We start from the raw sequence: 18,098 nt of genomic DNA on the forward strand, positions 1-18,098 counted from the left end.
CCAAATCGATCCTTGGATTCAAAGTCAAAGAGAATGGGTGACCAGAATCCCCCTGGACTTCCAGTGTCCAGCCTGGGGGTTGGGGACCGGAGGGAAGGAAAGGAGAGGTTTCAGCGACACCTCACCCAGTGCAAGGAGAGCAACAATCTGATTTCAGGGAAGGTGGTTCCTTTGCCAGGAGCCAAGCCCTGTCCGCAAAACTGAGCTTATACTGTATTTGATCAAGCTCCTCATTAATGATTAACAACAGTTGTCCCCCTCCTTCACTGCTCTAGGAAAGAGAGAAAACTAACTGGATGGGGCTGAACAGAGGTGGAGTTAGTCCCCAGTTAGTCCCCAGGCAAGAGAGGCGGAGACATTCACCCACTGCTGGGCTGATTACTTCTCTTGGCTAACCAGACTGGCGGAAAACGTTCCTTTTCTGTTCTCTCTTTCACAATGATCCATGCACTCTCAAAGCCTTGATTGCCGTGTTTCTTCCCATGGTTCTTTTGGGCTGAAGTTCTTCAAGAAATTTTCAGCTGAGGGCGACCCCCAAGTGGATTAAGTGATAAGGTGAACATTGCACTGGGGTGCCTGCCCTAGGAGCTCTGCTGAGTCAGGAGGAAAGAGATTTAGGGGGCCTGCTCTTGGAGGAAATAAGGTTTGGCTTACCACTTCTCTGCTCATGGCTGCCAAGAAAGATTCAACTTATGACTGTTCCCACGTGATTGACCACAGCCACATCCCGGAGTTTGAAGTGGCCACCTGGATCAAGATCACTCTCATCCTTGTCTACTCTATCATCTTTGTGATGGGTATGCTCGGGAATGGGGTCACCATCCGCGTAACTCAATTGCTTCAGAGGAAAGGCTACTTGCAGAAGGCAGTTGCAGACCATATGATGAGCTTGGCTTGCTCTGACATCTTGGTCTTCCTCATTGGCATGCCAATGGAGTTCTACAGTATCATCTGGAACCCTCTGACCACGACTAGCAATAACTGGTCCTGCAAGGTGCACACTTTTCTCTTTGAAGCATGCAGTTATGCCACCCTCCTGCACGTGCTGACTCTCAGTTTTGAGCGCTATGTGGCCATCTGCCACCCCTTCAGATACAAGGCAGTCTCGGGATCCTGTCAGGTAAAGCTACTGATCTGCTTTGTCTGGGTCACCTCCGCTGTGGTGGCATTACCCCTGATTTTTGCTATGGGCATCGAGTACCCTCTGGTGCAGGTGCCCAACCACCGTGGCATCCTTTGCAATCGTTCTCGGAATCAACACCTTGAGCATCCCGAGACTTCCAACATGTCCATTTGCACCAGCCTCTCCAGCCGCTGGACAGTTTTCCAGTCCAGCATCTTCAGTGCCTTCATCATCTACTTTGTGGTCCTGATCTTGGTGGCCTTCATGTGCCGAAATATGATGCGAGTGCTAATGAAAGGGAAGAAGGGCACCCTGGCAGTGAAAGGGCAGCATCAGCTGAGGAAGACAGAGAGTGATGAAAGCAAAGTAGCCAGGAAGCAGACCATCATCTTTCTAGGTGAGTCTGTCCTGGAAGGCAGGTGGTCATGCCCTTCCTTCCTGATTTTTGAGCCTCCTTCCCAAATCTGTGAGTTGAGCTAAAAGCAGCATCAAGTATTTGAAGTCCAGCAGCCAGACCTTTACATAAAGCTGGGTTTGGGCTTAGTTTGACAAGTTCAGAAGCAATATTAGGAATTTATCTGATTCTTTTCATCTTCTTCCTCTTCCTTCCTTGCCTCCCTACCTGATTGACTCTGGGAAGAACACTGGATTAGAGGCATGGTCGTATGCTATCACTGTGTTGGCTAGTGTTGTTTAATTGTTTTTTCTTTCTTTTCTTTTTTCTATTTTTTTGGAAAATATATTTTTGTATATAGAGAATGTCCCAAAAGTTTTAGTACAGTTGTAAGGTTTAATGGTTTATGACTGCACTAAGAATTTTGAGTGTATATGTATTATCTGTACAAATGATTTAGTGATTCTTCTGACTGTGTTGGTTCACACCAGATTGGATGGGCCTTGAACTAGGCCCAGCAGAGGCTAAAGCCTCCTGGAGCTGGCCAGGCAGCCATGGGATCTCCCTACTCATTTGCTGTTTCTTCTCTTCGTATGAAGATGAAGTCGAATTGTCATTCTTCTCATCACTGTGTGTTTATTTATGAAGATTTGACAAGTTCCTAATGTTTATGCTGTAAGAATCTTTCATTTTCCATGCTGTATATTAATGCTAAGTACAGGCAGATTATTGTACTGTAGGTTAAATGTCAGATGTTGAGAATTCCTTGGATGTGATCATTTGAACTTCAGGACTACTGTAGAGTCGTATGAAATGGGACAGTCCGAACATGTTTCCAGTGGTGTTGTATGGCACTAGACCAGGGCTCACAGTGATGATTCCAATTAAAATTATGACTGGGGAAAATACATACATATACATATATGTACACACACATATATATAATTTCCAAAATTAATTCTTGGAAGAGCAGAAGGCATCATTAGATTTTTTTTTTAAGGAAAAGGTAGCAAGACATAGTAGACAGAGTTTATCTGGAGTCAGGGAGATCTGGGTTCAAGTTCTATCTTGGACACATTATGGCTATATGCCTCTAGGGAAGTCATTTGAAGTCTCGGTGAATGCCCTAGGCATCTCCTTTAGACTGTAAGTTTCTGACCAGTTGCTAATTGTCATTGATGGAAGTAATGTCCTCATGGAGGAGTTCCCTGCATCATAGGTCCTGACTAAAAAATTAAAATGCTGGGCTAGGAATTGGGAGAGCTAACATTTCTTAAAGGCATCACTATACGTTTTTGGTGTGGGTGCTTAAATGTATAACTTCTCATTTTTTTCATATATAAACTAGGACCAAATTTACCTATTCTAAATACTTCAGAAGGATCTGGTGAGGATCACATGAGAAAATGTATGCAAAAATGCTTTGCAGAAAAGGGCTGTATAAATGTCAGGGTATCATCATTTTGTTTACCTCTTTATTTCAGTAAAATGCAAGTTTCTGGGGGCAGGGACAAATTTCCTTCTTGTATTGGTATCTGCAGTAGGAACTTAATAAATGTTTATTGTATTGAATTGTGAAGTGTCCCTCCTTTGCCCCAGAGTCTGTTTCCTTGGCTAATTTCTTTTGGTTCTCATTTTTTCTCCTGTGTTCAGAGAACTACCTGGATCAGACACATTCTAGAGAGGGTGCTATTTCACCAGCACCAGATGCTCTCTTTGCCACCATCTGGAGCCTTCTTCAGAAAGCTGGAGTTCTCTGATATGCCTTCCCTGGGTACTACTTGGGTGACAACAGTGGTCTGTCTGCTTCATCATAGCCTACAAATGTAGCAGTGATCTTTTGTTGAGTAGAACCAGAAGGAATGCACAGATTGCTAGAACTTTTTTGTTTTCAATCCCTGAAAATATCAAATTAAGGGAGGATGAGAATCTTTTGTTTTCCAAACTTCTATGATTATTCATGTGTACTTAAGGGCCTTCTTCATTCTTTGAAAAGATTGGCTCATCATGTATAATGTACTATGGAAGTCATTATATTACTGAGAAAATGACTTTTAAGGACTTTCAGGATTTGGGATTTTACCTGAGGTGTGATTCAGTTATAGGATCTTGGACTTAGAGTGGGTTAGAGGTCATCTAGTCCAATTCCCTTATTTTACTAAGGAGGAAAGTGAAGCCTAAAAAAGTGAAGTGACTTACCCACGGTCACAAAGGTAACAAGTAGCAGTTATTGTTTAGTTTCCAACTCTTTGAGACCCTGTGGACATCTGTTCGCAAGGTTTTCTTTGCAAAACCACTGGAGTGGTTTGCCATTTCCTTCTCTTGTGGGTTAAGGAAAATTAAAGTTAAATAATTTTCCCAGGGTTACATAGCCAGTAAGTTTCTGGGACGAGATTTGAACTAGATCTTCCTGACTCTAGGTTCAGTGCTTTATCCACTGAACCAACTAGCTGCCTCTATAAATAGCAGAGGTGGGATTTGAAAATAGATCCTATGACTCCAAATCTGTCACTGTTCCAATAATACCATACTATCTCTGAAATCATAAAGCCTGAAAGGACTTTTAGGGAGCATCTACTTCAGATAGTTTCCTCATTTAAAACAAATGTGGGTCCTGACACCAGATTAGGGAACCAAATGACCTAGGGGTACACAAATTCAGGAAAGAGCCCTACTTGGAACCCAGGTTTCCTGACTCCCACTCCAGGGCTCTTGAGTGTCAGAGGAGAAAAAAGTATTTTATGGAAAAAAAATTGATGGAGTAATGATCAGAATGCAATAACAAGCCTGAGAGAGATGTATTTAGGTTTCCTGTTGTGTTTTGCTGGAGGAAATCCAAGAATCAAGTCCTAGAGCTAGAATGTTAGATTTCTGAGGAAATCTTGTATGTATAAGGCACTTGTGAATGCCAAGAGCTGAATTCTCATTGGGCCCTGCCACTGACTTAACAAGTGAAGATGATCCTTGAGGGCTTCTGGAAAATAAAGAACCAAAGCCCTGTCTTATTAACCTCATGGCACATATAGAGAATAATAGAATAAATGATCTCTGGTTTCTTGGTATCATTGTTGTTATCATGTCCTAGTTGTTCCTACACAGTTGGAGTGAGTATAGTCTTGTTCTAATCTCATTAGCTGGGAGAAATACACTCTAATGAATACACCTTTCCCCCCTGACTTAGGGATATGAAATTTCTTTTAGTAGGACAGAATTCCCTTAATTAAAAGGACCATAAGAAAGAGATAGAAAAGACCTGGGGGGGATCTTGTCCAAGTTCCTTATTTTACAGATGAGGAGGTGGGAGATTAGGTGACATGGTGGGCATCAGAAGCAGTTGGAACCCTGCTATTCTTTTTTTTTAATTATTTAATTAATTTAGAATATTTTTCCATGGTTACATGATTTATATCCTTTCCCTCTCCACCTCCTAACCCCTTCCTCTAGCCAAGGAGCAACTTCACTGGGTTTTACATGTGTCATTGATCAAAACCTATTTCCATATTATTAATATTTGCACTAGGGTGATCATTTCGAGTCTACATTCCCAACCACGTCCCCTCGACGCATGTGATCAGGCAATTGTTTTTCTTCTGTGTTTCTACTCCCACAGTTCTTCCTTTGAATGTGAATAATGTTCTTCTTATCCATCCCTCAGAATTGTCCTGGATCATTATATTGCTACTTAATAGAGAAGTTCATTACATTTGGTTGTACACAGTGTATCAGTCTCTGTGTATAAGGTTCTCCTGGTTCTGCTCCTCTCACTCTGCATCAATTCCTGGAGGTTGTTCCAGTTCACATGGAATTCCTCCAGTTCATTATTCCTTTCAGCACAATAGTATTCCATCACCAACAGATGCCACAATTTGTTTAGTCATTCCCCAATTGAAGGGCATCCCCTCATTTTCCAATTTTTTGCCACCACAAAGAGCGTGACTATGAATATTTTTGCACACGTCTTTTTCCTTATTATCTCTTTGGAGTATAAACCCAGCAGTGGTATGGCTAATTCTTATAAAATTTTAAATTCCATTTTCCCTCTAATCCCTAGAGATAACACTTTAAATAAGGTTTTAAAGAATTATTTGTCTAGTAAATGCTTTGGGTCTTCCAATGTGCTTATGACCCCATTAATTCTAATCTGAGATTGGTATATCCCTTTGGGGAAGGGGATTATGAAATTTCTTAACAAAAGACTTAATAAAATTTATTTTCTTACTGAAAAATCATTGCAAGAAAGAAAATTTTGCTACATAACTTACCTTTATAGCTAATATTTAGAGAGAAAATGATTACTGGCTTACATCCACATTTTCTCATGGAACTTCTTTTTATTTCCTGGGAAAAACTAAGATTCTGTGGCACATAGTTTGGGAAATACTACTTTAAGCTATTTCTAGTCATTAATTCTTTCATGTGAATGCAGAGGTCTTCATAGGTCACAGAATTAGAGTTAGAAGGAATTTAAGAGGCTGTCTAGTCCAATTTCTTCATTTACAACTGCAGAAAGTAAGATTCACAAAGATGACTTTCTCAAGGTCTCATGGATAAGAATTGGTAGAATCATGATATGAACTCAGCTCTTCTGACTTCTGCCTTCTTTCTACTAAACCAAATTCCTTTTCTAAAGTAGGAAGAGTGAGGTTGGGAATAGTGAAGAGGCAGGAAAAGGGAATGGGGCAAGGTTCACAGTTTTGTCTACCACAGCTGTTATTGGCCTGGGGACTTTCAGAGCCTGCAGAGTTATTGGAAGGAGTCTGGGAATCCACATGCTCATTAAAGATTTTTTATTTAGCTGCAACATAATTTGTATCTTTATTCAGTATGATAAATAAGCAAATATACCTTTAGTAGATTGAATAAATGCATTTACTTTATACATACGTGTATAACTATTTTAAATTATGTGATGATGGATCAAATACAAATTCATGAAAGTGTATTATTGAATTGATGATAACTTTCTGGAACCTTATATAATCTCAGTGTAGACTAATAGTTTATATACTATCATGTAGGGGAAGGGTCTATGCCAATCCTTGATGTTCAAATGTTCAAAATGGGCCTGTGATCCTCACATTCAAAGTTGGGAACTACTAGCTCAGGGCTCCTAACTGAAAACCTATAGAATTATTTAAGAATGATTTCTTTTCAAATTTTGACCAAGGATTATGTTCTAGGAGTTTGTGTCTAGCTTTCTAATGGAGACCTCATCCCTCACTAATGATGTTGCCTTGAGGTTAAAAAACAAACAAACCAAAAAACCACCCAGAGTTCCTGGATTAGGATCCCAGAATTTTCCAAGGAGAGGCAGTCACCTTAGAGATCATTTAGCCTAGTTTGTTTCGTTCAGCCTACATGTCTGCCCCCTCCTTTTCAACAGGTTAGATTATTGAGGGTAATTCGTTTCCGTTTGTGAGTTTCTTGGGGGTAGAAATGACTAATATTTAGACTATGCTCTCTGTAGCTAGCTTTCCAAAGCTGTTTGCCAGATTCCTCCCATGCCTTCTTTTTTCAAATAGCTTTAAAAATATGATTCTCACTAATTAACTCGAGTTAGGAAATAAATTAATGAAGTGAAAAGGAAGAAATCATGCCCTGCATCCATCAGATTAATACAAATGCCTTTTACTTTGTGGGTTTCATAAAAATGATGCTTTGGGGGCATTTTTAACCCAAAACAAATGAACATATAAATTGTTTACAAATCGCTGAATTTAATGTGGTGACTTAGTTGTCTTTTTAGCATTTCATTTAACAGATGGAGTAAATTAAATCAAATATTTGCTCATTTCAAACATATTTTGCATTTAATGTGAAACGTAAATGACGACATGGAGCAAGATGTCTTTGAAGCTCTCTTTAGGCAATAAAAAAACAATTAAAATTTTCTTTCTCCAGTTATAAAAGAGGATGATTTCTGCATAACAAAAGAGAAATTCATAAATCTCTGCATTATGAGGAAACCCATGCTGGAAATATTAATTTTCCTTCTTGTGTCTTTCACTGCCATGCCTCTGCCTAGTTGAACTCTGCTTTGGGGAATAATGAAAACAAATTGGAAACTCTGGGAGAGAGTGAGACAGAGTAAGAGTAGTTACTGTTGTTGCTGAGGATCTCTCAAGCAATTTGCAGGCGGGGACCATGATAATGCAAAAGTGCAGACTCCTGGAAATATTAGAGCGTCTATTTGTCTGTTGTCAGCGATCTCCATGAAAATCAATAACAGCCTTACTCTCCTGTTTGGAAAGGTTTTCTAGGTTTGGTTAACAAAGGTTAGAGAGACAGTTTTCCTCTGAGCAAGAAGACCTTGTGTTACTGGATCACAATTCCATGCCTTTATATCAGAAGAAACACTAATTGCTTTGAATATTTGTTACTGGGATGTGAGGACTAAGAGACTTAGACTTCATTTGATTTTTAAGTTTAAGTGATGCCTTTTGCTTTTGAAACCACCACCTACATTTCCTGATATCCTTCCTCCTTCCCTACCCGGACCCCTAACTCTAGCTTCCTTGTCAGAAAGCACAATTCAGGAAAACCTATAGAAACAGCAAGAGCATTTAATGGAGTATGTGTCAGCTGGTGGCTCTAGACCCATCTCTACCAAGAGGAGGGACGCATGTGTTATTTCTGGACCTTCCTCTAGAAACAGTATTGGTCATTGTCTTCCATGAGACTTTGGCTGCCATTTAGTGTTGTTTTCATTTATATTATTTTAGTCATTGTGTACTTTGTTCTGCTTCTACTTTCTTTTCTCTGCGTGAGTTCATACAAGTCTTCTCATGTTCTTCTCATTTCCTCATATTTGTGGTGTTTGTTTTAAGCCCTTACCTTCCATTGTAGAATCAATACTGTGCATTGGTTTGAAGGCAGGAGAGTGGTAAAGGCTAGGCAATAAGGGTTGAGTGACTTCCCAGGGTCACACAGCTGGGAAGTGTCTGAGGCCAAATTTGAACCCAGGACCTACGACCCCACCTCTCCCTTCTCAAGGCTTGACTTTCAATCCACTGAGCCACCCAGATGCTCCCTTGTGGGTTTTTTTTAAATGATGTGGGAAATGTCCATTATATTTGTATACAACAATTTGTTTAATTGTTCTACTTTCCATTTCTGAGGGGCCCATCATAAAACATGTATTTGTGAATATTTGGGTATATTCGTAGGATTTCTTCTATTTCTCTTTGACCTCTTTGGGATTAGTCCTCAGTAGTCAGACAACTGAATCAAATCAAACTGAATCAAAATGTAGTCACTTTTCTCTCAGAATTCTAAATTTACTTGTCAGAATAGTCAGACCAATTCACAGCTTGACCATTGGTGCATTTATGTGCTTGTCTTCCCATGGACCCTCCAGTACTGGTTTCTACTTTTTTATCAAGCTCTTTCACAATTTCCTGGGGCACAAGTTAAACTTGCTTTATTGGAGACAAACTGGAATTTCCAGATCTGCATGTGATAACTTCCAGAGTCTTTAGTTAGGGTATTTTCTCTATAAAAATATGTAAGCATAGGGGGCGACTGGGTGACTCAACAGAAAGAGAGCCAGGTCCAGAGATATGAGGTCCTCGGTTCAAATCTGACCTCAGTTACTTCCCAGCTGTGTGACCCTGGGCAAGTCACTTGACCCTCATTGCTTAGCCCTTATTGCTCTTCTGCCTTGGAACCTATATACAATATCAATTCCAAGTTGGAAGGTAAGTGTGTTTTTTTGTTTTTAAGTAAGCATATACAGCTAGAAGAGTCACACTGGGCTAATTCAGACAGGTTAAGGGCAAGCATGGTAAAATAGCTAAATATAGCTTGTCCCAAAAGTCTTAAGGTAGATTTGAACTGATTAAAACTATAAAACTGAATACCCTACATTTAAAGGAAATACAGTATTTGTTGTTTGTAAGACCATATGGTAACTAGAACCAGGCAAACAAAGCCCTTTAATAATTAGATAAGAAAGATTAGTAATGAAATATCAATTGATTTAGGTCAATAGCTACATTTCAAACATTTGAAAGTACTTAAAATGTTCTTAAATAATTTAAAGCATACTCTCCCTACACACATTTGTTGACTTACATGTTTGTTTGCTAAGCCACTGCATAAAACATATCATTGGAGTATAGACTTAGACCTTAGAGAGATCATAGAGATTACTGAGTCCACAACACTCACATTTGTAGATGAGAAAACTGAGCAGCAGAGAGGTTAAGTCATTTACCCAGAGTTGCACAGTCAGTCAATGTCGGAGTTTTTGTTTGAACTGAAATCTCTCTCAATTTTAAACCTTGTTGTCTACCTGTTATTACTACGGGCTGCCTCTTTTTAGCAAAAACTTTGATGAGATCACATTAAATTCCAAATGATTTGGATCTGAATGAATAAATCACTCCTTTATGCATATTTTTGTCTCGAAAATGTAGATATTCAGGAAATTGTGTATCTTGACCCTAGCTATCCAGATTATCACCTTCATTTCTCCAGCCCTGTCTTACAAGTCTGTCTATTCATGTAATCAATCTTTCTCTTTCAGTAATTCATGTTTACTTTTTTAGGAGTCATTTCTCAGTCATAAATTGCTTGCTTCTTTTGATCAAAGTGGCAGACAAGTGTAATAATACTGCTTTTGTTTGTAATCAACTTGTCTGTAGGATTTTCTTCTCTGCAGGAGCAATACATATCTTTCTTGGAAGGGACAATTTGAAGTCCAATCCCTAATTCATTAGCAAACCTGTCCTTCAAGGGTAGTTTAGCTTTAACGTGACATTTTGCCTTCTGAATGCTACCTGTCACAAAGGAATAAGGCAGTAGAACCACACAAAGAATCAATTTTTAAAAAGAATAAATCTTCATTTCCCTCTCTCTTTTTGTCTATAGTCAATCATTTGCTAAGTCCTACCAATTGTATGATCTTGGGCAAGTCCTTTCGCTTCAGGATCTTAATTTTCTCATCATTTAAATAAGGTCACTGGACTAAATTATCTCTAAGGTTCCTTTCAGTCCTAGATGCTATGATCCTGTAATTTTCCTTTAGCTATTTCCCTGGCATCTGATCCATCCTCTCTATTCATATGCCCACCATCTCCACTTATTCCCTTATCTCCACACACTTGGATTATTGGAACAACCTTGTTGGTGTGCTTCTCTGCATCCAGTCTCTCCCCTCTAATATATCTTTAACATAGAGTGTCCTTTTCTCTTTAGCCTCCATTAATTTACACATATCTAGCATATATAATTTTATAATTTAAGACTTTAGAGCTGAAAAGTATGTGAGATCGAGGGCCCAGCCTTTCTGCTTTGTAGAAGAGGAAGTCATGGTTCAGAGTGTTGAAATAAGTAGCCTGAGGTAGATATTAGCCATAAACAACTCTAAAATCTGGGACTTTGGACTCTTGGGCTAGTGCTCTTTTCACTATAACTTCCTTTCATCCATGCCTTCATCTGCTGAAATCTTTCCCTTTCTTCAAAACCAGGATCTTGGACCACATGAAAATTTTCCTCATGCTAACCAGATCAAAATGATTTCTATCTCTTCATATTTCTTATAAGACTCAGTCAGAACCCCTCCTTTGCCCTTTACGATTCCATCTGACCTTTTATCCATAGTTATTTGATCATACGTCTTGTTCTCCACATTAGAGTATTGTTTGCTCTTTAAGAGCAAGGACTTTGTTATTTTTCACGCGTATATTCCCAACACCCAGCCTAGTACCTCTCACACACTTGGTGCTTAATAAATGTTAAACTGAATTCGCTAATGTAGAGCCTGTGGTCTAGTGGAAATTGGACTAAACTAACTCAGAAGACCTGAGTCTGATCTCAGCTGTGCCATTAACTCACTTGTTACTTTGGAGAAATTGCTTAACATATAGGTAGCACTTTTCTGTGTCTCACCACCCGAGTGTCTTTATGGGTATATTTAAAAAATAACTCTCATGATGGAAAAATACACACCATATTACTGTATGGATCAAATGGCAAAACAGATGTGAAAATACCTAAAAAAATTGTTACTATGCAAAGGGAAGGATTGAAAAACAGAAATTCTAACTTTCTAAAATATAGGCTTTATAATTTTTGTGTGAAATCTGATGTGTTCCAAAGCAGAACTGTAATTCATTCAAATACCCAGGTAAACTCTCTCCCTTCTGCTCCTCCTCCTCCCAATAAATAAGGCATCATTTGACAGAAAAGATATATATGTACATATATATGTCTTATTTCCATTTATCAGTTCTTTATCTGAAGGGGGACATACACAAGTCATTCTTCAAGCAATATTTTTGTTTCTGTATTTAATGTTCTTTTGGTTTTGTTCATTTCATGCCATAATTTCATTTTGGTCTTTCCATGTTTTTTCCAAAATTAGAGAACATGGGCTTCTCTACTCTCTACCTGTATTGCTATTGGCAAGGGCTCTTTGGCCCTCTGGCATCAATTTCCTCATCTTCCTAATGAAGAATGATCTCTAAGGTCCCTTTCAACACTAATTCTATCCATTAGCAGTTAGTGTCATCTACTTTGTTTTATTTTAAAAGACTGGAACTCCCTATCTCTCCCAGAATGGAAGTATTGAGGTTCCTCATGGACCCAATCCCAGTCTGATTAGCATGGAAACTTAGACCCATTCCTTTTCTGATCTGGTCCAGTTCACCCCTACTTAGGCAGTCTGGTGGACCCCATTTTGTGGTGAGGTTTGGATGGGGTTCATCACATTAATGTATTAGAAGTCCTGAGCTCAAAAGAACTACCATCTTCAGGCTCTCCAGCAGCTGCAATTATAGGTATGTGCCATCATACGCTGCCAATTGTTTCATGTGTTTCTGCCTTACTACTTTTTTCCAGCTTGGTTAAAAGCTCTGTAGGATCTGAGCTCTATCTTGTGCTTCTTTTGTATCATTAATCTGTCTACAATGCCTCAAACAGAGGAGATACTCAACAAATACTTGTTGATTAAGAGTTATTCAATCTCAAATTGACCTATTTGAATAATTTTTTATTAGTATAATTTATTTCCAGGTATTTCAGCCCCTTCCTCCCCTTCCTATAACATAGAAGCCATAATCCAGCAAACATATATATATATATGTGTGTGTATAATGTTCTCTTGCTTCTACTCATTTCACTCTTCATTATCTCATGTAGTTTGTTCTAAGTTTTCATAGAAAAAATTAACCTGCTCATTATTTTTTGTGGCACAGTTATATTTTATTGCAAGTATATACCACAATTTGTTTAACCATTCCTCAACTGATGGATATCCCTTCAATTTCCAGTTCTTTGCCACCACAAAGAGAGCTGCCTATTGTAAATATTTTAGAACATATAAGCTCTTTTCCTTTTTCTCTGATCGCCTTGGGAAATAGACCCAGCATTGCTGGGTCTAAGACGATATACAATTTTATAGCTCTCTGGGTGGGGGGGGGAATTCCAAATTGCTTTCCACAATAGTTGGATCATTTAACAATTCCACCAACAGGGTATTAGTGTCCCTACTTTTCCACATCCCCTCCAACATTTGCCATTTTGCTCCTATTTGGATAATTTTTAGAAAAATGTTTAGGAGAGCAGGAGATATGCTGTACTCAGGTTTTCTAGGAAAGTGCCTAAATGATTTGTTTCATACCCCCTTTTTAATGCCAATCAGAGTCTTTAGAATGATAACTATAGCAATCCCTGAAAATCCATTTTAAGATTTATGAATCAGTTACCTCCCAACAATGCTGTAAGAGAGTAAATAGAAGTAGAAGTTGGAATACTTTTATTTTATGGATGAGGAAACTGATGCTCTAAGAGGCATCCATGATCACTTTGCCAGTGATTGTCTGAAGTGAGATTTTCAATCTAGATCTCCTGAATCCAAATCCAGTGCCCTAATCCACTACCCTCTATTGTCTTTTAAGGCTTTTATCTGCATAATGCTACATGCATAGGAAACTCTTTCAGATTTTTCATTTTAAATTATAATTAATAAATATTTATTTTATGTTACTCCTACTCACTCCCCGAGGGAGTGGAGTGGAAAGAATAAACCCAAGCAACTAAAAACATGCATAGTAAAACAAAATTCTCCCATTGACTATCTCCAAAAATATGTCTCATTCTGCATCTTAAATCCATCAAAAGGCATTTCATTTGTTCATTCATTCATTCATTCATTCATCCTCAGACATGTAATCAGTAGAACACATGCCCCTTCACTCCACTCCCTACTCCTTTATTAGATTCATTCTCTATTTTTTTGCTTGAAGAATATCAGTTTTGACTAATCTGATATTTGGGTAAAGATAAAGGAGAGAGGAAAAATGTATTTTCTAGGTTCCCCCTCCCTTTTCTCCATTTCTCTGCCCCTCAGTTATATTCTAAATATTGCAAGGTGAAGGTCAATAGCCAGCTCAGCCTTTCCAGTCTTTGGCTATAGCTACTTATTGAGCTCAGCAATTTTGGTGTGTGCTAGCAACCTGATTGGGAGCTTCATCCTTGCTCTTTTTTCCATCTAATTCCTGCAAGCTTGGTTTAAAGTGGGCATAGGAAAGGGTTCTTCCCCCTACCCTCTGCCCACTTCCTGTCTTATGCTTGGTAGTTGTGAGCTCTTTGAGAACTGTATTTGTTTTTGTTTGGTTGTTTCAGTCATGTCAGACTCTTTGTGACCATATTTTGGGGTTTTCTTGGCAGAGATACTGGAATGGTTATTCATTTCCTTCTCTACCTCATTTTCCAGATGAGGAAACTATGGTAAACAGGGCTAAGTGACTTGCCCTGGGTCATACAGCTAAGAAGTATCTGAGGCCATATTTGAACCCAGAACCTCCTATCTCTAGGCCTGGCTCTCAATCCACTGGTATTTCAGTCCACCTAGCTGAGCCTCCCTTGCTTGTTTTAATTCCCAAACCTTTAGCACAGTGCCTGGCACATAGTAGGCACTCAACAAATTTTTATCAGTTGACTGACTGACTGATAGTAGATACTTAATAAATATTTGCTGAAGTGAATGAATCCATGGAGGAAAAGGAATCTGACACAAGACAATCTCAGCATCAGAGGGTAATGTCTCATTTTCCCTTGGGAGAAGGTGCTGAAGAATTTTGTCATTTCACAGAAACTGAGCTCATAGAAATTGTTTAGTTTTGACCCCAAGGTGAGATTTCTTTGCAAAGAATCTAAATCCTTTGAAGCCTTTTAGAAGAGTAAGACAGCAAAGAGGGAAATGCCTTTTTTATTTGCCTGAAGCAAATAAATGCTCTGCTCACTGGTTCCTGAAGAGTAACTTCAACCATATGTACCTAGCAGAAGTCACCATCATATATACCTGGCAGAAATTCCCATGAATTGAAAGTGATTAGGACTGTGTTTAACAAGCCTTGTTAAAGTACATTTAACAAGTGCTATGACTGTGAAAGGACTTGAACAATATTTTTTCACGAACTGTCATCATTTACTAACAAGGGAATTCTTTACCTTTATAACATTATAGACTTAATCATAATTAAGTGTCTGGAACCTGTAAAAACCACCACTTGTAAAGAGCTTTAAAGGACTCCCTACATTTCATTCTTTAGCATATATTTCAAACTACATTCCAGGAAATAATAACAGAACAACTTCTATGGTCATATTCTAATTACATATTTATTTTTTTAAAGTTTTTTTGCCTCCCTTATTAGATTGTCTGCTCCTGATGGGCAAGAATCATTACTGGTTTTTAATATATAGTTTTTCTAGTACCAAATGGTGTACTGCTAGGAATTTTTTAAGCCCTAAATAATGAAATAGGAAGAAAAGAAACCAGTGTTTATTAAGTACCTACTATGTGTCAGGCACTGTGCTAAGTACCTTACAAATATCCCATTCGATCCTCACAAAACCCCAGGGAGATATAAAGTTATTGTCCTTATTTTACAGTCCAGGAAACTGAGGCAAGTGGAGGCCAAATGACTTGCCAGGTTCACACTGCTAGTAGGCATATAGGATTTGAATTCAGGTCTTTCAAATTTGAATGTACTCTATTTTTCATCTGTTGCTCTGCTGCTTTTAACTCCAGGGAACAAGCTACCCTTCCTAGGATAAACTCACCTCTTCTAAATTCACCACCAGGCTGCTTACTTAAGTCCCTATTGATACTACCTCCCTCAGCCTCATTTTCCTTCTATTTGAAGGGCTAGAGGCAGAGTATGAAATTCCTTCTTTTATAGGGGATAGAAGCTTGACTTTCTCAGCTTACTCCTTTTTGCATTGCCTGCCCTAAAATTTCTTTTAATTCCATGGAGCAAGATGCTCCACCCTACCGTAGATGCTAAGTACCTCCTGGTATCTGTTCCCATCTCCTCACTTTTCCTGCCTTTCTTTGTGTGTTGTCTCCCTCAAATTATTGTAGGCTCTTTGAAGGTAATGGCTATCTTTGTTCTTAAATTTTCCAGGGTGCTTAGTACAGGGACTGGTACATAGTAGGTGCCTAGTAAATGTTTATTGGATTGGAATCCATTAGTTCTCTCTCACCCCAGATGCAACGCACTATCCACTGTGCCATCTATTTGCTCCAATTTCTTAATTCTATTTGTTCTCTAAGGGATAAACTGGAGTCCTATGTTCTCTCTGAAGCCTTTCCCAACCATTTCAATTCAAAATGATCTTTCCATTGTCTAAATCTAGGCACTGTCCTATTGCTTTTCCCATCCCTTCATTATTAAACTTCTGGAAAAGTTACTGGCACAGAAAGTCTCAATTTTGGCATCTACTTATTCCTCAGTCCTGTGTTTTCTTGAATTTATGTAGACATCTTTTGCTTTTACACTACCTATATTTCCCAGTGTAGCTCCATTCCCCTAGAGAACCATCCCTTATAATAGAATCAAAAAGAAGAAAAAATCAGCAAAACTAGCACAGTGAAGAATTTCCGAGGTTATGTTCAATGTTGCATATTCATAGTGCCCGACCTCTGCAAAGAAGAGAGGGAAATGCTTTCTCATAGCTCTTCCTTAGGGGCCTGGTTTGATCAGTACAATTTCATAGCAATCAGCTTTCATTGCTTTCTTCTTGTTCTTTCTATTTACTTTGTCATAGTCATTGTTATATAGTTTTCCTGGTTCCACTTTTTTCAATTGGCATTATTACATTTGTCTATCTGTGCCTATTTGTTTCTTGCAACACAGTGACATTCCTTTACATTCATGTAACAGAGCTTCTTTAGTTATTCCCCAATTGATGATGATCTACTGCATGTCCAGCTCTTTTACTCTCCCAAGAGAAGCTCTACGTATTTTTGCTGTATAGGAGGCTTTTCTTTTTGTTATTGACTTCCTTTGGGCATATATCTAGCACTGAAATTTCGATCTCAAAAGATTTGGATACATTGGTCGCTTTCTTTGTATAATTACAAATTGCTTTTTTGTTATGGCTCCTGTAAGCTCATAATTGGCCTACTGCCACTGTTCTTTTGGAAACTGTTATCAAGAGTTCTTAATGACTTCTTCATGGCCACAACCAACGTTTTCTCTTTCTGTTCCTGTCCCCCACTCCTCATCCTCCTTTTCCTCTCTGCAACTTTTGAAATTGCTGGCCCTCTTACTAGATATTTTTTCTTTTCATAGATTTGTTCTCTTCCTACCTTACTCTCACCCTTATTCTCTTCTTTCTATCCCTCTGTTCCATTCACTCCATAAAGGTATTCCCCTTAGGAACTGTCCTTGGTTCTCTTCCTTCCAGTGTTTAACATGTAAGTATATAATTTTTTTTCATTCATTCATTCCTTTTTCTCTTTACACCTTCTCCCTTAGTGACCTCGAGGTTTTAATTACCACGTCTGCCTAGATGACACCCAAGCATATATCTCCAATTCTGACTTCTTTTCTCACCTCTCTGCCAGAAACTCAGTACCTCAAATTAAAATCAAGTTTATTTTCTTTATTTTTAAACCTAACGCTGTTTTTCTGTGTGTGGCATCACCATTTCTCCAGTCTTCCATATGTGTAACCTTGGGGCTAGCTTTGATTTTCTCCCTTTCCCTTACCTTTCATGTTCCATTAGTCGCTAAGCTCTGTCATATCTACCTCTCAATATCCCTTGCATTTGTTCCTTCCTCTCTATTTCCAATGCTATTATCCTAGTATATAGCATTCATCCTCCACCTGAACTATTTAAAGAACTTCGTTACGAGTATCCCTGCCTCTATTAGCTCCCTTTTCCAATCCATTCTTGATACCTCCACCAGATTTTTTTTCCCTTACAGAGAGATCTAGCCATGCTACTGCTTTGCTCAGAAATATTTGGTGGCTTTCCATTACTTATTACTAAAATTCAATCTCACCTCACATGCCTGGAAGTTAAGTTTTTTCAAAACTTAATTCACTTTACTTTTCATCGTTTTTCTCATTACCCTCCTCTATGCATTGTGTACTCCAATCAAACCCGATTCTTCTATCTATTGAACAAACCTCCATGCCTTTGCTCAGTCCATTTCCTATGTCTAGAATTCATTCTTTTGCCGCTCTTGCCAATTGAGTTGTTGCCAGTATTTTAAAGTCCTTTCAAATATAACCTCTTCTAGGAAGCATACTTTTATTTCCCCTCCCTTAATTCCAGGGATGA

At 38.6% G+C, this 18,098-nt stretch overlaps 1 protein-coding gene across 1 annotated transcript in view; it reads left to right on the plus strand.

Annotated features, from left to right (window-relative positions):
* The first annotated feature begins 358 nt into the window (after positions 1 to 358).
* Positions 359 to 18,098, plus strand: part of GPR39 (G protein-coupled receptor 39) — a 291,771-nt gene continuing 274,031 nt past the window's right edge. The window contains exon 1 of the mRNA XM_001369456.5: positions 359 to 1,520. Within this exon, the coding sequence (XP_001369493.1) occupies positions 668 to 1,520 (853 nt within the window). The 5' untranslated portion in view covers positions 359 to 667. The remainder of the gene's footprint in view (positions 1,521 to 18,098) is intronic.

Source organism: Monodelphis domestica, chromosome 4 (assembly GCF_027887165.1).
Source record: "Monodelphis domestica isolate mMonDom1 chromosome 4, mMonDom1.pri, whole genome shotgun sequence".
NCBI lineage: Eukaryota > Metazoa > Chordata > Mammalia > Didelphimorphia > Didelphidae > Monodelphis > Monodelphis domestica.